We start from the raw sequence: 22,400 nt of genomic DNA, 5'->3' as shown, positions 1-22,400 counted from the left end.
TGGGAGGGGAACCGGCGGGACTTCGACTGAGTTTTTTTGGGTTTTTTTTTTTAAATAATAAAAAAAACTGAAAGTTGATCCGCGCAGGTCCTCGAGGCGCCCGCGAGGAAGCGCGAGCCTCGGTTTATCGCGGCTCCCCCTCGCCGTAACTCCTCCACACTGAAGCTAACCGAGCTAACTGGACTCGCGCGACACGCCCCGCGTTGCTATACCGACCCGCACCCGCGCTTTTCACCAACTTTTAGAGAGCGCGAGAGGACCGAGGCCGCTACTAACGGCTCTAGGTAGCCGGAGCGGGGGGGTGGCGATGAGGCGGAGGGGGGTGTTTTTTAGGGGGGTTGGGGGGGATTTGGGGGGCTTTCTGAGGTAAAGTCAGCTTAACCTGTCCTGAAAGAACTGCAGTGACTGAAATGGGGGGTAAATTAGTAAAACACATTAAAAATAATTTTTTAATATTTTTAAAATATTTAATTAAAATTTAAAAATGTTTAAAAAAGTTAAAGTGCTGGTTTTGTAGTGTAGTTTCACCAACTAGCATTAAAATAAGAATATTAAAAATTAGAAAATGTTTTTCTTCAGAAAATTAGCTTTGAGGATTGTATGATGCATACATACATTATATATAATATATTTATATAATATATATATATATATATATATATATATATATTTTATAACCACCCTTGCCTCACCGGGGGCATCGTTCTCGGTACAACCTTCACTACGGTGGTTCCCAACATGCTAGCTACCACCCTTCACCCTGTACCCTATTACCGTGCCCTTTCGGACATCAGTCAGATCCCGTCCCTTTTGCCCGTGGCGGTGTTTTTGCACTCTGCTACAGCTGACTGGTGTGCTCGCTTCTTTACACACGCAGCTGACCCTCGTCTCGTCTCGTGGCATTTGGGTGACGGCGCGGTTGTTTCCGAAATAACATCTGAACTGATGAAGTGGATTTTGATAAAGCTGGTATAAAGGGTGAAGGTCGAGTCCACTAACTGTTCAAATTCTCTGCGTAACGAACCGGTTCAGATGTGAACGGAATGGGTTTTGATGCGATTTTGTCTAGAACTGTCCTCAGTGGAGGTGAGCGGGACCGCTGAAGACTTTAAGACCTCTATAAAAGCCCCCTAAGTTAGTTCTTACACCTAACGGTTATGAAAACCCTTTGAGTTTTGAGAAGCCTAACATTCATGCACGGTGGAGGGATACCCAGAGGGCGCTGTGAGCTAAAATAGTCCCAAAGGAAAACAGTTTTGATCAGATTCGCCAATTTTCTTTTTTATACCATCATCAACATTCCTTATAAACCCCGGAAGACACGTGCAGGTTCACTGGTGGGTTTGGATAGTAAATAAAATGGCTATATTTGGGAAGAATCCGTAGCGACCGACGCTTGGTTCCATTCACCACCACTGTAAAGAAATCTGGGTTGGTAAGTTTCTCTGGAACGGAGCATTTCCCACCAAACCCACTTTGAGGGGGTGTTTATATCTCGAATACGGAATTATTCAGGAAGTTTGGAAAATCAATGAATTTCCCCTTTAAATCCACTGAACCATTTTTTTTGGTAAAACTTCAATCTCGTTAAGCTTAAATCACGTCCGAGATTCTCGTCACTTTAATGCTATATCTGTAGGGAACAATGTGTGAAAGAGTATGTGTGTGTGTGTGTGTGTGTGTGTGAGTGTGAGTGAAGAAAGTGAGAGAGAGAGAGACCGTAAGAGCGAGAGAGTAAGACTTATCATAGTGTGTCTTTTCGTTTCAGGTCCAGTGGTGCAGGTGGTGCAAGTTTCTGGGTTCTCTTTTGGTTCCCCGCTCGCGAACCAGCGGGCGCCTCCCCTGTCCCGATGAGGGAAAAGAAACGGTGGCCGAGGACCAACAGGCTGGAGCACGGTGCAGCAGCGGCAGAGGAGGACCTGAGGGAGAGCACGGGTGACCCGCACTGACCGCTCGCGCTGGACCTCAACAACACTTCAGATCTTTACATACAGACAATCCGTAGAACCTCTGAGAACGCATGAGCACATCAAGAACCCCAAGCCCACGCCCCGGCCGCTGAAGGACACGCGCAGGACGATCATGGCGAAGTCACCGGACGTTTCCACTTGACCGCTGTTCCATGTTAACGCCCCTTCCCTCTGAATTTCCGGTGGACCCCCTCCCTCCCCTCCCGCTTCCGGTGCGCCTGTCATGCTGGTGCAGGTGGTGCTCCTCTCTCCGCTGCTGCTGCTGCTGCTGCTGCACGCGCCGGCGCTGACCCAGGCCCAGTACGACCTGTGCCGGTCGCTCGTGAGCACGGACGACGGCGCCGTGTGGGAGCAGTACGCCTGCCAGCCCAAACCGCAGGTCATGAAGGACTACATGCGGATCCGGGTGGAGCCGCCGGGCATCACCTGCGGGAACCCGCCGGAGAGATTCTGCACACTGGTGAGTCCGGGTTGCTCCTGTTTTTTGTTTTTTTTATATGAGTTTTTACCCTCACTCGGTGGGCGGTAACCATGGTAACCAGGTCACGGGGCACCGGGATCAGGCCTAGTTTGACGGGAACTTCCAGGACGAGTCCGGAGTGTGACGTATTTCCGAATATATACCTACTCTCTTGATCCGTAAGCAAATAGACGACTGGAATTTCCTATGAGGGGCGTGTCTTATATGATGAATGTGCTTTGTGTGAGGGGCGTGTCCTAAACAAGGGGCATGCATTGTGGGAGGAGCAGGTGTTATATGAGGGGCATGTCTTGTATGAGGGACTGACATTTCACGTGAGGGGGCGTGTCTTGTGTGAGGGACTGACGTTTCACGTGAGGGGGCGTGTCTTGTATGAGGGACTGACGTTTCACGTGAGGGCGCGTGTCTTGTATGAGGGACTGACGTTTCACGTGAGGGGGCATGTCTTGTATGAGGGACTGACGTTTCACGTGAGGGGGCGTGTCTTGTGTGAAGGACGTGTCTTAAGTAATGGACATGTTTTGTGTCTTATATGTGGGGCATGTTTTGTAGGACAGGCATGTCTTGTGGGAGGGGCATGTCTTACATGTCGGACATGTTTTGTGTAAGGGGCGTGTCTTGTATGAGGGCGTGTTTTATGTAATGGATGTTTTGTGTTAGGGGCGTGTCTTATATGAGGGCTTTTGCGTGAGCAAACAACACATTAGTATTCAATACACTGATATAATGGACTGTAGTGGGCGTGTCTTATATGGGGGGTGTTTTGTGTGGGGGGCAATGTCTTGTATGAAGGCTGGGTCTTGTCCAAAAGTTTGTGGACACACCTTGTAATGAATGCTTTCTGCTACTTTAACTTGCACCCATTGCTGACACAGACGTGCACATGCACGCACACTGTTGGCACCATGCTGCCTAATGCCAGGTGTGGGCTAGAGGGGTATAAAGCCCCCCGGCCTTGAGCTGTGGAGCAGAAAGCTCTGTCTGGACAGATTCCCTTTCTAAGATTTCTAAAGACGTAACGAATGAGCTGGTGTCCCAATACTTTTGCCCACACAGTGCATGTCTTATATTACAATCGAATACATTGGTAGAGTTGTGTTGTAGGGGGCGGGTCTTGTAGTAGTGGGCGTGTCTTTTTGCGTGGGATTCGGAGCTGAAGGTGTCGGGACAGGTCACCCACTCGAATAGAGAGATGAAAGTGGCTGAGGTCAGCAGAGAGCGGTGGGCTCAGCGGGGGGCGCGAGAGTTCACACGCTGAGGTGTTGTTTACCCAGGAAGGACGGGAGGTGCGCGGTCAGGCAGTTTATTCTCAAGGGCAGGAGGGCGAGCGTACAGGAAGCTTGGCAGAGAGAGAGAGAGAGAGAGAGAGAGAGAGAGAGACACAGGGGATTAGTTTAAGGATTATTTCAACCCTGACGTAATCATAAACTCTCCACAGTGCAACGTTTTAGCATTAGATAACACACACACACACACACACACTCGACCCGAGTCATAAACTGTTCAACTGGGGCTCATTTCTTTTTGTCTGCTTGCCAGGCACACACACACACACACACACACACAATAAACAAATATTAGTGTCGGGGGGGGGGTAATACAACTCTGATTACTCTCAAGATCAAATTATCCAAGCCGACATACGTATGCGCAGGTGTATACACACACACACACACACACACACACACACACACACACATATATATACACACAACAGAAAGCCGAAAATGGACACAGCTCACAGATACTTAGTGATAATGATCTGTTTAAAACTGCAGGAAAAGCTGATTCATGGAAAAGGCTTTACACACACACATGCATGCACACACACACACACACACACTTCAGTGAACTTTTTATAGCAGCCCACCACTCTGGACCTTTTCTCTACGAGAGGAATGAAACTTACTGAAATACTTAAGACGTTTTTTGAAGCCATTATCAAAAAAAACAAAACCCAGGCGAGCGGAGCACCCCAACCCCACACCCACACACACACGCACACACACACACTCTGTAGCAACCCGTATTGATGGAGCAGGCTGCTAATGGACTGGGCTCTAGAATGTTCCTTGGGTCTTGCGGAGCTCTGAAATATTGATGGGGTCCTTAATGGCCCGGTACACGGGCGGCCCGCCTTTCCCGCAGCACTCTGGACGAGAGCGGGACAGACAGGCAGGTCAGAGTCAGCAGATTAGCCCACGCAGGACTCCACGGTAGCCCTCCATCAGTCAAGACGTCTGTCCATCTCTCTCTCGGCTCGTCCCGTCATCCCTTCGGCCGCTGTTCGGTGCATAGGTACACTTCCAGCAGGGCGGGTTTTAGGTGCTACTCAAGCGACTCAAATGGAATAGCGGAACCCTTTAGGCTTCTTGATGCTATATAGAACCCTGTTTAGAACATGGAGAACACTCAAGAGCAGCGAAGAACCGTGCTTTCAGGAGTCATGGCATTTCTTCATTCAAGAATACCTGCAAACCAGGAGCTGCAGGTGATAAGTCGCAGCAGTCATGTGATAAAATGAACCGTATCTGCAGAAGACCTTGAAGCAAACCCCAGACCAACAATTTCAGGAGGACCAAATATCGGTTCTCTGGACCGTTCTCAGCATCCAGACTTGACCAAATCTACCAAACTCAAGGAGCAAGTGGACCAGGGTCCGTAAAAAAGCTCTGGTGTGGAAGTGTACGGTCATACTGGTCTACCAGCTGTGGCAGAAATCACAGCATACAAGAAAATCTCCTAAGAATTGTGTTGGAAAGACGAAACCGATGGACCTACGGCTTGTAAACGGTAATCGCTACGCTTCCAAGCAAGAATTGCTTCTAGAAGTCAGCGCAGCTTCTTCACCCTCCACAGAGAACTGCAGACCATCAACATATGGAGCGGAGCGGCAGAATCTGCTCCAGAATGAGGGGAATGTCCTGCAAGACTGGGATTTTTGCCACTGCTGGTAGACCCTTATGACCGTACGCTTCCATACACATGCAGATTCAGCTGCTACCTTCACACTGTGGTCTTCGTCCACGCCCAAATGCAGCCACTCCTTTTAGCCACAAATTTCCCACACATCCATCAAGACACTCACTGCACTGATCATCCTCGTGCAGCGCCATCTGCAGGAGCCTGAAGTTACTACCAGCTTCACGTGTCTCCGCCCTGTCTAGTCCAGGACATGGAAACAACATAGAGGAGAACTCGAGCAGCTCATATGATCGTAATCGAGGCTGAATTAATCGTGATGCTGATTTGAGGTCATATCCCTCCCTCCCTCCCTCTATCGCTCCGTCCCTTTATCAATCCGTCCCTTCATCCCTAAATCCCTTCATCCTGTCTGTGTTTTTCGTCTCTTCTTTGCAGAAAAGCAACAAAAGGGGATCACAAAGTGCTGTCCTCCTCCATGTAGGACAGACAGACTGGCGGGTCACGGGGCACCTCTCCGTCCCTCCATTCAGCCATGGCTCTATCCTCCTAATCCCTTCATCCCCTCACGAAACCTAAACGCCGCAGCGCAGACTCAAACGAGCAGTGGAGGTAACGTCGCAGGAGTTCATTGAACTCCTCTGATCCTCCTGCGTGCAGAACCCAGAGGAGATGCTTGATGCTGAAGCTCATTCTGGGAAGCGCTCAGCTAACCCATATAGGAACACACAGGACAGAATCAGAATCAGTGCCTTTCAGCAGAAAACTCTACGCCTCGCCCCTCGTACCTCCTTACATCGGTCAGCGTAGTTCTAGCAGAAGACTCATGTCAGGAGACATCAGGCGGATAAAACCGTATGCTGACGGATAAAATCTTGGGCGTAGGCCCCGTCGTCCGACCGGGTCTCGCAGGTTCGGGACTCGAAGATCGCAGATCCTGCCGAACTTGAAGGCCAGGGATGGAGCCTGACGTACCGCCACCTCTGAGAAAGCAGCAAAGAAAGAAGTCATGGCGACACGTTCTTTACCTTCTTGCAGTTACAGGCACGAGCTGTTAAACGCTTTATAAATGTGTTATTCAGTGCTTATGCCTGTGCTATGAAGTCTCAATGTAGCTGATCCCAATGACCTGTTTACTGAAACCTGGAGGCAACTATTTTACACATTTATCAATGTTACTGAAGCCCCTGATTCCACAAATTTGAACAGCTGTCTTAAAATATACTCAGTAACAGATTTGGTTATGAAGACGTTACTGTACCTCAATGGAAAACGCCAAAGATTATTGGCCATAGTCTGTAGAAATTCAGCAGACGTTGATGGCAGGAGTGGGATGAAATTCTTGCGGGAGCTGAATTAAATCATGTAAGGAATGAAATGGAATGAAATCTTGTGGGAGCAGGATTAAATCTTGTAGAACTGAAGGGGATCAGATCTAGTGGGAGTGGGAGGGATTTTTTTTGGGGGGGGGGCAGTGAAATCATGTGGGAGCAGAAATTGGTTGGGATGAAATTCTTGTGGGAGCGGAATGAACTTAAATGAGAATTAATAGGATGAAATCCAGTGGGAGCTGGATGAAATTTGCCGGAATGGGATACAATCCCATTCAAGTCTTGTAGGAATGGGAGGGAATTTTGGGGGGAACAGGGTGAATTCTAGGGGGAGCAGACTGAAATTTTGCAGGAATGGTTGGGATTCTTGTGGGAGCGGAATGAACTTAATGGGAATTAACAGAAAAATGAACGGGATGGGAGTGGGAGGGAATTTTGGGGAAACAGGGTGAATTCTGGTGGGAGCAGACTGAATTCAAGTGGGAGTAGGAAGAAATCTAGTGGGAGCAGGATAAGATCTTGCAGAACTGAATGGCATCAAATCTAGTGGGAGCTGGATGAAATTTGCCGGAATGGGATGAAACATTGTAGAAATGAATGGGATCAAACCTTGTGGGAATGGGGAATTTTGGGGGAACTGGGTGAATTCTAGTGGGATCAGACTGAAATTATGCAGGAATGGTTGGGAACTTAACGGGAATTAACAGGAAAATGAACGGGATCAAATCTTGTGGGAGCTGGATGAAATCTTGCAGGAATGGGATCAAATCTAGTGCGGGAGGAAACAGTGTGAAATCTTATTGGCTGTACTCCGCAGAAACATCATACCTTAAAGGTCGGGTCGTAATTCCTGGAGAGCGTGCCGCCAGACCGGCCCCTGAAGAAAAAAGGGCTGTTTGAGCTTATTTGCTCTAAATGAGTCAGTTTCATCTGGGAGATTCTGTTGCGGAAACAAAGCGTGAGAGACGGAGAAGGATTGGGGAGAGGGACCGACGACAGTAGCAGAGGGCGAGACGGGAGAGCGCAGAGAGACAGAAATGCGCGAGTTCAGACGACTGTAGTGTGTAGAGTAATCTTACAGACTCTTGCCAAGTGCTCAGACCACGCTGCGAGGTTTTCTCGCGCTGGCTTTGAAGGCATGACGTAATCCTGGAGCAGCAGCAGTGCAATTCTGTTAGTAAGTCAGATTGTGTGGATTTCTGCCTGGATTTGTTTTTCTTTATATATTGGCCCAATTATCTCCCCCGACTTCAGGCATAGCCAGCCCGACCCGTATGAATCGGCCCTTTCATGCGGCCCCAGCCAATCTGGACGCACCAAGGCTGATGCGTATTTCCTGGGAGACGCTCGAAGCCACCGACTCTTTTTGAACTGCGGCTCACGCAGCAGTGCGGGACAGCTGGATACGTGCGAAGGAGAGCGCTGACCGCCTGGCTTTCTGTACGTGAGCTGGCAGATTGTCTTGATTAGCCAGCAATGCTAGGATGGACAGAAAAGAGACACCGAGCCAAGTTTTGCCCAGAGAGCAGCAGGGACCGTTGTTTTCTGTTGGACTAGAGGTCTGCGGTCCCGAGGGACCCAACACAGTATCTTGCGGCGCAGGCTAATTATCAGTGCATGGGAGCGGCAGGAGCAGGACGGGCAGGACAGTGTAGACATTTAGAAAGAAGCCTGCAGATTAATCAGCGTCTTAAATTAGAAAAAATGACTATTTCAATAATCGCCATATATCATGAATGTAAGAGGAAGGTCACGTTTACATACGTGTGGTTTGGGATGCAGGCATAGGCTAGAGAGACAGACAGTGGAGAGATGTTCAGACAATATGACTATTTTCAAATTTGAATCCAAAATAATGTGTTTGTGAATACACTATGTGCAGTGCTGAAAGTCAGCCTCTACCGGACTGCAGGCATTTAGGCTTGTGAAAGTGGACGGGATGAAATCTTGTGGGGAAAGAATGAACTCCTGTAGGAGTGGAATGAAATCTTGCGGCAGTGAACGGGATGAAATCTTGCGATAGCGGGATGAACTCTTGCGATAGCGGGATGAAATCTTGTGATAGCGGGATGAGAATCTTGCTGAACTGAAGAAATGGGATGAGAATCTTGTGATAGGGCAAGGAAATCTTGTGATAGCGGGATGAAATCTTGCGATAGCGGGATGAAATCTTGCAGGAGTGGGATGAAATCTTGTGATAGCAGGATGAGAATCTTGCGGGAGTGGGATAAACTCTTGTGATAGCAGGATGAGAATCTTGCGGGAGTGGGATGAAATCTTGCGGGAGTGGGATGAAATCTTCCGGGAGTGGGATGAAATCTTCTGATAGCGGGATGAAATCTTGCGATAGCGGGATGAAATCTTGTGATAGCGGGATGAAATCTTGTGATAGCGGGATGAACTCTTGCGATAGCGGGATGAAATCTTCTGATAGCGGGATGAAATCTTGCGATAGCGGGATGAAATCTTGTGGAAGTGGGATGAAATCTTGCGATAGCGGGATGAGAATCTTCTGATAGCGGGAAGAAATCTTGTGGAAGTGGGATGAAATCTTGTGATAGCGGGAAGAAATCTTGTGGAAGTGGGATGAAATCTTGCGATAGCGGGATGAGAATCTTGCAGGAGTGGGATGAAATCTTGCAGGAGTGGGATGAACTCTTGCAGGAGTGGGATGAAATCTTGTGGAAGTGGGATGAAATCTTGTGGAAGTGGGATGAAATCTCTTGCAGGAGTGGGATGAAATCTTCTGATAGCGCGAAGAAATCTTGTGGAAGTGGGATGAAATCTTGTGGAAGTGGGATGAACTCTTGTGGAAGTGGGATGAACTCTTCTGATAGTGGGATGAAATCTTCTTATAGCAGGATGAAATCTGATAGCGGGATGAACTCTTGCGGGAGTGGAATGAACTCTTGTGATAGCGGGATGAACTCTTGCGATAGCGGGATGAACTCTTGCGATAGCGGGATAAAATCTTGCAATAGGGGGATGAAATCTAATGATAGCGGGATAAAATCTTGCGGGAGTGGAATGAACTCTTGTGATAGCGGGATGAGAATCTTGTGATAGGGCAAGGAAATCTTGTGATAGCAGGATGAAATCTTGTGATAGCGGGATGAACTCTTGCAGGAGTTGGATGAAATCTTGCGATAGCGGGATGAAATCTTGTGATAGCGGGATAAAATCTTGCAGAAGTGGACAGGAAGAATACTACAGGAAGTTCTTGTCCTGCTGATGGAGGTAGTACCGGGGCTGAGATGTTAGCCGTTCCTTGGTAGGAAGGCTCAGAGGTAACCTAGCCAGTTGCCCCACTCGGAAAGGCCTTGTCCAGTTTCTTTAGCTTCCGTGGCAGTGTGGCAAAGCTCTCCGGGCGGGCGGGGAGTGTTGAAGTTTGGCTTCGCTAATGATAGCAAATCACCAGCTAAGCGGAAAACAGAAAAACGGCACACGTGGGTCATGAGGAAACATATCTCTGGCTCTTATTCAAAACCTGCATGTGAGAACATATGCTAGCGCAAGTGTGTGTGTGTGTGTGTGTGTGTGTGTGTTCACGTGATTGTATGTGTGTTTGCTCCACAACAGAGCTGCCTGTTTTAGAGGCACAAATGAGCCAATGCTAAAAATAGCTCAGAGTAGAGGGAGAGATAGAAGGAGAGAGAGGGAAGAGAGAACAGGGGAGGAGATGGGTAGACGCAAGTACAGTTAGAGAGGGGGGGGGGGGTTGGGGGCGGGCGAGGGAGGGAGGGAGGGAGGGAGGTCTCTGGGGGGGCTTCTAGGTTAAATCAACATTCATACTCAAAATCAACACCGGCATTTGTGCTGAAATTGCAGAAGCAGTGTCATCGATGTTTCTTGTTTACAGAATGATGTGGTTTGAATTGGCAGCTATCGACTTATCAGGCCTGTCCGAATCTGCGGCGGACGATGAGACTCCTCGTAGAGAGACGGGAGAACGGGAGGAGTAAGAAGAGGGGCGAGAGAAAGCGACAGCGGCAGAGAGCCTCAAACAGAGAGATGCTGCAGGACAAGGGGAAGAAAGAGAGGGTAAACACTAAAGCGGTGACGCAGAACCAACTTATGGTTCTCCAAAGCAGCCGAACTGACAGACTTTTAGGAGGAGCACCACGCCCCTCGCATACCCCCCGCTTCTCAGTTCTCAACTCCCTGTCGAATAAACCCCGCACCCACTTCCGGCCCATCTCCTCCTTCTCTCCCATCGCTCACCGCACCAACATGCCGTAGTGCTTTGGATTTGCTAGCTCAGACCACGCCCTGAGAGGAAACGCCCTGTGGCCTGACCCCGGACTCCAAACCTTTTGTCCCGGGGTGCCAAACTGCTCCATCTACAGGACCTTGGTCACCAAGATGTTCTGTATGTTGCGAGGTGGAATCACAGAGCGGACTTCCAGGTGCGCACATAAGACAACAGACCAGGTCACCTTCTGACGTTGCTCCAAGGTCCAGTTCAGATGCCTATAGTAGGCACTTTCGACGGTAGACAGGGGTTAGCATGGGCGCTCCGATCTGCCCAGTACACAGCAGGGGAGCCTTTGGTGGTTTGTCCCTCCCCAGACCACGGTCCATAGGTACTTCACAACTGAGAACTGGGAGCATCTGGCTCTATGCTTTGGATCCCTGGAGGTTCCTGTTTTCTGTCCCGTTATGCAAAGGTTCTCTACTTACGTAAGGGCCTACTTGAACAAGAGCTTAAAAAAATAAATAATAATAATAATAATGAAACAGTTTTGGATTATGTGTTTTCTTTTCTCGCCATTAAAAAAAAAATAGAAGAGCTGTTTTTAGAGTAGTTTAGAGACGTTTTCATTCGCTCCCTGACAGATCTGGGATGAGCATACAAACCCGAACTTCCTGCTAACTACCGGGAGACTGCGGCATTTCCAGCCTGACAACCGTTTCACACCGAACATGAACAGCCACGATGCTCTGCCGCTGCTTCTGACCCACATGGAGCTCCTGCCTGACGCGGGGGTCGGGGTTACGGACATAACCCTTCGCCGATAAATCCCGGCAACTGGCAGGGCACTCACAACATCACTAAAACAAACCAGTAGAATGAGTCGCGTAGGTCCGGCCAGGCCTGGCCTGAATGCTTTCTTCGCAAGGGCTACACCAACTGCTTCCCACAGGTCCTTCCCTGCTTCCCGCACACCTTCTACAGGGGTTGGTATAGTGGTTTTCTTCTCCCCCCACCAGCTCTAAAGTGATGTTTTGAGTGTTCTGATTATGTGGCTATGACCTGAACTGCCTCTCTCCTCAGCCCCACCCATCACTCGATGAGCAGTGTGGCATCTCGGATGGTCTTGTTAGAAGATCAAGCCTTTTTTTGTGGTTCTAATCCCCCCACCCCCCCATGGCTTTATAGTCCAACAATGGTCTTAAAAAGTAAGTGCGGTCACGTTTTGGCCTTTTCGATGGAGGTCTACAAAGCCAGCCTTCGCTGATATACACTGAGAGGGCTTTTCTTAGAAACCCAGCTCGCTGTCTTCGGTCTTTGTATTCCTTTCCAGAAGAGAAGGATGCAGTGGAGTTCTCCATGACTATATATAGAGTGAGTCTAAAAGCATCTTTTGCCATCTTTGTTTTTAATTTAGAGCAGGACACGGTGCGGGAGCTCTCATTGGGATGCTCCAAATATGTTTCCTTCTCGTTCTGGGTCTTATAATCAGATGTGCAAGGTTCATATTTCTCCGTCACCTTCTTGTGGTTCATCAGTATTCACACCTGGGCTGAAGCTCAGCTGGTCTTATATTGTATATATATCCTTAAAGTAAGCGTTTTTTACTCAAACTGTTTAAAGGTTATGATGGGATTATAGTGCGCATGCAAAAACCTCGGACATAGACCTCCGAGACTGGAAACCTCAAGCTGGACGACTAGCGACTGTAATATACGCCTTGAATCAGACTCAGGGAGACTCAAAGAATCCAGGCTCAACTCTTACTCGCACTCCAGAGAGTCGAGGCTTGACTCCCACTTGGACTCGCGCCCCAGAGAACCAAGAATCCAGGCTTGACTCAGACTCGCACTGCAAAGACTCAAGACTCAACATGGAGATCTGAACTGGGCCCTGACTCCGACTCAAACCCAGAAACTCAAAACTCAGCTCAGAATCAAACCCCAGACACTTTACTCAGACTAGTAGCCCACATGCTAGAATCTAAGCTGCCTCAAACTCCTGAGACTTGAGCCTCTGCTCTAACTCTAACTTGCACCCTAGAGACTTGAGTCTTAGCTAGATTCGTATCTTACACCCCAGAGACTCGAGACTTACAAGATGAGGCCTGCCTATAACTCTGAGCCTCAAGACTTATCTTGGACTTAAACCCCATAGACTTTGAACTTAGCTGGGACTCTCACCCCAAATATGAGACTTGATTCTGACTCAAACTTTAGTGACTCTAAATTTAACTTAGACTCTCACTCTAAAGAAGAGACTTGATTTTGACTCAAACTTCAGTGACTCTAAATTTAGCTTGGACTCTCACCCTAAAGAAGAGACTTGATTCTGACTCAAACTTGAGTGACTCTAAATTTAACTGGGACTCTACACCCTAAAGAAGAGACTTGATTCTGACTCAAACTTCAGAGACTCTAAATTTAACTTGGACTCTACACCCTAAAGAAGAGACTTGATTCTGACTCAAACTTCAGAGACTCTAAATTTAACTTGGACTCTACACCCTAAAGAAGAGACTTGATTCTGACTCAAACTTCAGAAAGTCTAAATTTAGCTTGGACTCTACACCCTAAAGAAGAGACTTGATTCTGACTCAAACTTCAGTGACTCTAAATTTAAGTGGGACTCTACACCCTAAAGAAGAGACTTGATTCTGACTCAAACTTCAGAGACTCTAAATTTAACTTGGACTCTACACCCTAAAGAAGAGACTTGATTCTGACTCAAACTTCAGTGACTCTAAATTTAGCTTGGACTCTCACCCTAAAGAAGAGACTTGATTCTGACTCAAACTTCAGAGACTCTAAATTTAACTTGGACTCTACACCCTAAAGAAGAGACTTGATTCTGACTCAAACTTCAGTGACTCTAAATTTAGCTTGGACTCTCACCCTAAAGAAGAGACTTGATTCTGACTCAAACTTTAGTGACTCTAAATTTAACTGGGACTCTACACCCTAAAGAAGAGACTTGATTCTGACTCAAACTTCAGTGACTCTAAATTTAACTGGGACTCTACACCCTAAAGAAGAGACTTGATTCTGACTCAAACTTCAGACTCTAAATTTAGCTTGGACTCTCACCCTAAAGAAGAGACTTGATTCTGACTCAAACTTCAGAGACTCTAAATTTAACTTGGACTCTACACCCTAAAGAAGAGACTTGATTTTGACTCAAACTTCAGTGACTCTAAATTTAGCTTGAACTCTCACCCTAAAGATGAGACTTGACTCAAACGGCTTTGTGCCTCCAAGACTTGAATTTTGACTCAAACGTACACCTCAAAGATGAGAACCGACCCTGACTCAAGCCCCAGAGACTCTGGACTCAACTTGGCCTCCAAACTGGACTTGGACTCGCTTGAAGTGACTCGTGAGTTTTTATTGATGACTTAAATTAGATTAGCAAACGAAGCGTAATGAAATGAAATGAGGTGAAATGAATGAATGAATTAACGAATGCGCAAACAGTCCCTCAGAAGCTGAGATCAAACGAGGAGCAACACTGATCACACTAATTAATTCAGTGGTTAAAGTTCCACATTTGTAACCAGTGTGTTTTTGCTGACTCTCTCTCTCTCTCTCACCTCTCTTACTCATTCACACACTCTCTCTTTCACACACATACTCTGGGGAGGGTCCATTTATCAGGTTGCCATGTGTACGCAGCGACAGGGCTCCAGCGCCATGCCGATTGTTGTCGCGGCGATGGGATTCCAGTGAGGATAATTGCTTCAGGGGCTTAGCGATGTAGGCCACCTGCTGAAACAGTTGGCCGAGTGTGTGTGCGTGTGTGTGATCCTCTGTGGGCCAGGAGGCTAAGTGAGGGGGAGGAACGGATTACACACTCTCGCTTTACTTCTGTAGGTTTCCCGCATTACGCATATTTTATCAGCATCAAACACACACACACACACACACACACACACACAAATATGGCGAAGACTTGCATGATACACATTTGCTAGAATGCTTTAACACAAGTATGTGAACACACACACACACACACACACAGTACATGCACACGTTACAGCCCACTGTCTGTATTAGCTGGCAGGGGTCCAGTGGAGGTCTCTGTCTAACATCCTCTTCGTTAATCCAACTAGAGTGCTAGTTTGTGGGGTTAAGAGGTGAAGGAAGTGTGTATATATGTGTGTGTATGTGTGTGCATAGAGTTTCCGCCTGGCTTTCTCGAGTTTGAAAGAGCCTAGTGCTCTGTTGGTCTTCCATATGCCATCCTCTACAACACCTCTAAAGGGAGGATCTGCGGTACCTTGCTCCAGCAGATCCTTTCCAAGCTTCAGTCCTCTGAGCTTCTCAGACCTCCTGTTGTTCCAGCGCCTCCTACAGGTAAACCCCACAAATCCACGTGATGTGATTGAGAAGAAAACTGGACTCATCGGACCAGGCAACCTTCTCCCATCACTCTGAGATCCATTGACAAGGCCAACATGTCCATTATAGGCCCCTTTTTAAATGGTGGACAGGGGTTAGAATGGGCACTCTGAGAATCTGGTCCTTTCCCCACACACAGCAGAGGGGGCCGCACTGTGTGTTATGGCAAGTTCCTCGCATTAGAAATGTGTTCTTGGGCCACAGACAGGGGCTGCATTAGGCCTGGGGGATATCTGAAAATAATTAGACCTAGCGAGATCCCTCCCACCAACCATATGGAATACCACAGCAACCACCTTGTAAGCACTTTTAACACAATAGCAGCTCCAGGCTGAAACAGTGAGCGGTACAGCTCCAAATCAAGTTGCCAATTAAGAGCTTGTGCTAAAAAAACAGGTTGTTTTCAGTAGTTTGAGTGGAGACACTCTGGAATTCACTTCTAAATGCCTGTGGGAAGTATTACATTTTGATGATTTTACAACTCGCCTGAACCATCGGGATGCTTAAGGTAGGAAAACCGCTGTGAATTTTCCTCAGGCAGCAGGCTGAACTCTGAGAAACCCCCACAGAGATGGTGGTAGATTTCCTGTACCATAGCCACAGCTTATTAATGCCCCGTTATAATCCACTGTTTTTGCCCAGGCCTACCCTAATGCAAGTTCTGCAAGTTCCACCCAATGACTATCTATATGTATTGTTGCTGTCCCGCAAAAACCTCACCTCTCCACAACAGCAGCTTTATAGGAGGAGGATGGGTAGCCCAACTCGGATCCAAAAGGTTTTGTCTATGGGGTTCATGTCCATGTTGGTCTCACATATGGATGGCAAGCAACCACCTAGTCTCTTTGAGGCTAGTACAGAAGCAAGACCCTTGCAACCATGTAGGATACCAAAGCAACCACCTAGTCACCTTGAGGCTAATACACAAGCGAGACCCTTGCAACCATGTAGGATACCCAAGCAACCACCTAGTCACCTTGAGGCTAATACACAAGTGAGACCCTTGCAACTAACTAGTCACCTTGAGGCTCATACACAAGCAAGACCCTTGCAACCATGTAGGATACCAAAGCAACCACCTAGTCACCTTGAGGCTAATACACAAGCAAGACCCTTGCAACCATGTAGGACACCAAAGCAACCACCTAATCACCTTGAGGCTAATACACAAGCGAGACCCTTGCAACCATGTAGGATACCAAAGCAACCACCTAATCACCTTGAGGCTAATACACAAGCGAGACCCTTGCAACCATGTAGGATACCAAAGCAACCACCTAATCACCTTGAGGCTAATACACAAGCGAGACCCTTGCAACCATGTAGGATACCAAAGCAACCACCTAATCACCTTGAGGCTAATACACAAGCGAGACCCTTGCAACCATGTAGGATACCAAAGCAACCACCTAATCACCTTGAGGCTAATACACAAGCGAGACCCTTGCAACCATGTAGGATACCAAAGCAACCACCTAATCACCTTGAGGCTAATACACAAGCGAGACCCTTGCAACCATGTAGGATACCAAAGCAACCACCTAATCACCTTGAGGCTAATACACAAGCGAGACCCTTGCAACCATGTAGGATACCAAAGCAACCACCTAGTCACCTTGAGGCTCATACACAAGCAAGACCCTTGCAACCATGTAGGATACCAAAGCAACCACCTAGTCACCTTGAGGCTAATACACAAGCGAGACCCTTGCAACTAACTAGTCACCTTGAGGCTAATACACAAGCAAGACCCTTGCAACCATGTAGGACACCAAATCAACCACCTAGTCACCGTGCAAATAACACCACAGCCGTAGTTTCCGTTGGGGTCCAACTGAACTTGATCCAGCTACTCGTGGACTGCGCTGAAGCCACCACACAAGTTTACTAGAAACTTCAGGAAGTTGAAGAATGCAGAAGGAAGGAGGTGCTGTTCTGCAAGGCGACAGAGATGCTGCTTCTTTCACAGGCACTGGGAACGCTTGCTTAAGAAGCCTGAATGACTTATAAGCCCTTCACAGCTTCTCTAAACCTAAATCTAAAACACGCCACGGGTGGCTGGAAGGCCGTTTTGATAGTGGATGGGTCTTCACCATGCGTGTGTGTGTGTGTGTGTGTGGTAGTTACAGTGAATGGTGAATGAGGAGCGCTGTGAAAGGAACGAAGGCCTGGAGTAAGCGGAGAGAGGGAATAATGAAGCCTGCCGAAGGAAAAAACAGAAACTTGCGCTGGCTTTGTGGTTTTACCACCCAGTTAGATCTCGTCTGCTCTTCATCTCTCTCTCTCTCTCTCTCTCTACCGCTCTCTCTACCGCTCTCTCTCGCCCTCCTCCCTCCGTCTCGCTGCTCATGCTTTGTTTCATCTCTCCTTTTATTTATTTTTTAGTTTTCTATCTTCCTGACTTCATAAATCAAATGATTTATTTCCCAAGACGCAGCACTGTAACAAGCTGCTCTTATGAGTGAGTGAGTGTGTGTGAGTGAGTGTGTGTGTGTGTGTGTGTGTGAGGGAGAGATGTTATTCTGCTTTCGCTTTTATGTGAAGATGTGTGCAGTGTTGTGTGTGAGTGTGTGTGAGATGTTAATCTACTTTTGCTTTTATGTGAAGACAATAAGGACGTTGAAATATGTGTGTGTGTGTGTGTGTGTGTGTGTGTGTGTGAGAGATGATTCTCTTTCTGCTTTTCCGTTATGTGAGGTCTCTAAAACAACAGTCTGTATGCGAGTGTGTGTGTGTGTGTGTGTGTGAACTTTCAGGGTCCTGAGTCTAGGCCTAGCAGCTGTAGAGGTTGGTGTAGTGTGGTGGGTATCAGCACTACCTTCCTCGTGGCAGATAGGAGCTCCTGGGTAAGACTCCTGCTGGACGTGAGCATCGGCAAGGTGAAGGTTAAGCAGGGGCATGGCTACAGCGTGCAGGTGCTTAGCTACCTAGCGTTCGACTGTTCAGAATCAGCGACTCTGTGCTGTTCGGTTGACGAGGTATCGGCACCAAGCTCCGGTAGGGTTCAGGTCCGATTGGAAATGGTGTTTACTGTACAATGGTTTGATTGGTTTGGTTTTGTCCAGTTTTGTTTGAGGGCAATCGTTTGTGCACTTCTTGAGTTACCATGAGGCTAGTGCACTAGCAAGCAAGTCTTGCAGCCATGTAGGGTACTAAAGCAACCACCAAATAGCACCCCACCAGCCATGTGGAACGTCAAAGCAACCACCTAGTCACTGTGAGGCTAGTACACTAACAAGAGCCTTGCAGCCATGTAGGATACCAAAGCAACCACCTTGTCACTGTAAGGCTAGTACACTAGCAATACCATTGCAGCCAGGGAGGATATCAAAGCAACCACCTAGACATCATATGGCTAGTACACATGTAGGATGCCAAAGCAACCACCTAGTCACTATGAGGCTAGTACACTAGCAAGACCATTGCAGCCATGTGGAATATTAAAGCAACCACCTAGTCTCCCCATGAGGCTACACAAGCACTACCCTTGCAGCCATGTAGGATACCAAAGCAACCACCTAGTCACTGTGATGCTAGTACACTAGCAAGACCCTTGCAGCCATGTAGGATACCAAAGCAACCACCTTGTCACTGTGAGGCTAGTACACTAGCAAGACCCTTGCAGCCATGTAGGATACCAAAGCAACCACCTAGTCACTGTGATGCTAGTACACTAGCAAGACCCTAGCAGCCATGTAGGATACCAAAGCAACCACCAAGCAAAACCCCTCAAGCCATGTGGAATATTAAAGCAACCACGTAGTCTCCCCATGAGGCTACACAAGCACTACCATTGCAGCCATGTAGGATACCAAAGCAACCACCAAGTAACACCCTACCAGCCACATGGAATGTCAAAGCAGCCACCTAGCCACCTTCAACCATGTAAGGGTCTTAAAGGGCTGGATTTCTGCCCAGTGTTGCACAGTTTCCCTGCTCAAACACAGCTGACAGCAGGAATAGCAGCAAACGGTGCTGGACTCCGGCCCCCCAGTCCCCCATTCCTGCCTTAAAGCGTTGCTCAAGGGCCCAACAGTGGTAGCACTGGTTAAGCTTGTTGAACCCACAACCTGGTGGTCGTTCAGGCTGTCCCAATTTGTATATCTCCACTCTCACTGCATAATGACTATGATACCTTGCAGTATCGCTGTCAGAACTCACAGCTACAGGCATATTCAAAACAGATGTTTTCCTCACTCAAATCGAAGATGCACTTCTGTGTACTTTATTAATATTTAATTTCTCGCTCCAACAAGACCGCCTTTAAAGTCATGTAGTTTAATCCGCTGTGCTCTCAGCACTTCTTTTAATAGCACTTCTAATGCTGGAAAAAACGCTAATATAGTCAATAACCTGAACGCTGCCCAGCCTACCCATAGGCCCTCTCCCTGATCTGAACCACAGAGACGGCGGGACATTGTTGGATATTTTACAGTCCAACACAATGTACAAAATTGAGATGTACAGGATCAAAGAATTCATATTTCTAAGCCATATTTCTCTGCAATCTGCTAATATTAGCCTAAAACGTTTGTTTGTAAAGTACACTAACCTAGCACCTCCAATACTGGGTAGGGCCTCCATTCGCTCTCAAAATTGGCCTGAATTCCGAAAGATGTTGGAAACGTTCCTCTGAGATTCTGCTCTATGTTGAAATGATTGCAGAGCTCAGTTCCTGCCGATCCTTCTGGAGAACGTCCATGCTTCTACCATATCCTAAAGGTGTTCTACAGGATTCAGGTCTGGTGACTGGGAAGAACAGTCACTGAAGAACACGGACCTGGTTCATCATGATGTAGCCATTAGAAGATGGTGGAAGATGAGAACTATGACCCTGAATGGAAGCACATGGTCAGCAATAACACTCAAGTAGTCTGTGGCCTTCAGTAAGCGATGACTGATTAGAAAATACACACCATTACACCACCACCTCCACCAGACAGGACTGCTGACTCAAGGCAGGTCGGGTCCATTGATTGATTGATTGATGGGAGCCATCAGACCAGTCTTCAACTGTCAAGTGTTGGGGAGCCTGTGCTTACGCAACCACTGCAGCCTCAGCTTTCTGTTCTTGGTCTTCTGAACCCGACGTGGTCTTCTGCTGTCCTGAAAGCTACTGTAGCCTTTCTGTCAGCTCCAACCACACTGGCCATTCCTCTTTGATCTTTCCAATCAACCAGCAGTTTCCATCTGCAGAACTGTCGCTTACTTTGTGTTTTCTTTATTCCACAATTCTGAGTAAACTCTAGAGACTGTTGTGCTGAAACTCCCAGGAGATCAGCAGTTCTAGAAATGAGCAAACTTGCAGATTAACCCTTCTCTCTTTCCGCTTTTCCAGGAGAACCCGTATCTGTGCAGTGACGAATGCGATGCATCCAACCCGGACCTGGCCCACCCGCCCCAGCTGATGCAAGATCGCGAGCGGGGCGGCCTCATCACCTACTGGCAGACGGTGACGTGGAGCCGCTATCCTGAGCCACTGCTTGCCAACATCACGCTGTCGTGGAACAAAAGCCTGGAGCTGACCGACGACATCCAGATCACCTTCGAGTACGGCCGGCCCACCATCATGGTGCTGGAGAAGTCCCTCAACTACGGGCGAACGTGGCAGCCCTACCAGTTCTACGCCGACGACTGTCAAGAGGCGTTCTCCATCCCTGCCCGGCGCGTGCAGGACCTGACCGCGGCAAATGCCACGCGAGTCATCTGCACCGAGGAGTACTCCCGGTGGGTGGGCTCCAAGAACGACAAGGTGGTGCGCTTTCAGGTGCGGCCACGCTTCGCCATCTTTGCCGGACCCCGGCTGCTAAACATGGACGGCCTGTACACACGAATGGAGAGCATGAAGGGCCTGCGCGACTTCTTCACCTTCACCGACCTGCGGCTGCGGCTACTGAAGCCCGCGCTCGGGGGGACGTACGTGCAGAGGGACAACCTGCTCAAGTACTTCTACGCCATCTCCAACATCGAGGTGCCCGCAAGGTAAGAATCGCAACACTGACCCTGGACATGCTCTATAATAACCACCACCTTCTTTAGAAAGAATTTGCTTATGGAGTCGGGTGGGTGGGTTCCCCATTTGTCTTCTGTTTGTCTGTTTATTCAGCTCTGATTTATTTGTGTAGTGCCCCCCCACCCCCAACATGCATTGTCCCAAAGCAAGACAATGCAGGTGTAGCCTTTTAATCAGCAGAGTCAAGGGAGACGGTGGCAGGAAAAACTTGCACAAATTAGTAATGCAAGAGCATTAAGAACAAGGACTGTGAGGATTCAACAGAAGGAGGTCTCAGAACAAACGAGCCAGCGATTCGGACCAATCACAGTCAAGGGGAGACGTCTCACGACAAAGAAGCCGATGAATAGGACCACTCGGAATCTGGGGGAGAAGGTCTCCGAACAAGCAAGGCTATGATCAGGAGGTCTGGGAGAGCAGCCACAGTCAGGAGGAGGTTTACAAACAAACGAGGCAGTGATTTGACCAATCGCAAGCAAGGGCGGGGCGATTAGGATTGAACGCCGAGGTGTTCAGGGCAACTCTTCGCCCAAACGGATGTCGGTTGTATTCAAACCTCTTTTCAGGAGCAGGAAAAGGTTTAGGAATAGGAAAGGCCTGGGCTCCCCGTGTTACCGCCAGGGTTCGGGCAGACAGGGTTTTGCGAGGCAGACGATAGGCAAGCCTAACGGATAGAGCCTCAGACGTATCGAGGCACAAACAAGCGAAGGAGATTATTGTCGAGGCCGGTATGAAGATTCCTGTCGCTGTGTGTTCCTGTTCACCGTGGATCATGCTGTAACACACACACACACACACACACACACAGCCCGCCTCTAATACAGATTACACTGATTTTAGAGTGTGTTGAATCTATGAATACTGAATAACCGCTGCCTGCAAGATTTATTGAGTGTCATTCTCGTACTCACACACACTTTATACCTCTATATTAGGACACAGCTCATTTCACATGAGTTCAGCTTATAGTGCGTAACAGGACAACACACACACACACACACACACACTGTCCTCGGATTGAAACCACGCCAGGCCATGTAGACTATATTTCTATACATTATGTCGTAGATGCTGAGGTTGTAACTTGCTGTGAT

General features: G+C 48.1%; 1 protein-coding gene across 2 annotated transcripts in view; it reads left to right on the top strand.

Moving 5' to 3' along the window:
- Window positions 1-1,773: 1,773 nt before the first annotated feature.
- Window positions 1,774-22,400, top strand: part of ntng2b (netrin g2b) — a 70,596-nt gene continuing 49,969 nt past the window's right edge. For both annotated transcript variants that reach the window (XM_072662292.1, XM_072662291.1), the window contains exons 1-2: window positions 1,774-2,430; window positions 20,632-21,275. In XM_072662292.1, coding sequence (XP_072518393.1) covers window positions 2,194-2,430; window positions 20,632-21,275 — 881 coding nt within the window. In that variant the 5' untranslated portion in view covers window positions 1,774-2,193. The remainder of the gene's footprint in view (window positions 2,431-20,631; window positions 21,276-22,400) is intronic.

This window comes from Salminus brasiliensis, chromosome 18 (assembly GCF_030463535.1).
Source record: "Salminus brasiliensis chromosome 18, fSalBra1.hap2, whole genome shotgun sequence".
Lineage (NCBI taxonomy): Eukaryota > Metazoa > Chordata > Actinopteri > Characiformes > Bryconidae > Salminus > Salminus brasiliensis.
The sequence above is the reverse complement of the archived record's forward strand: the minus strand, read 5'-3'. Positions and strand labels throughout refer to the sequence as shown.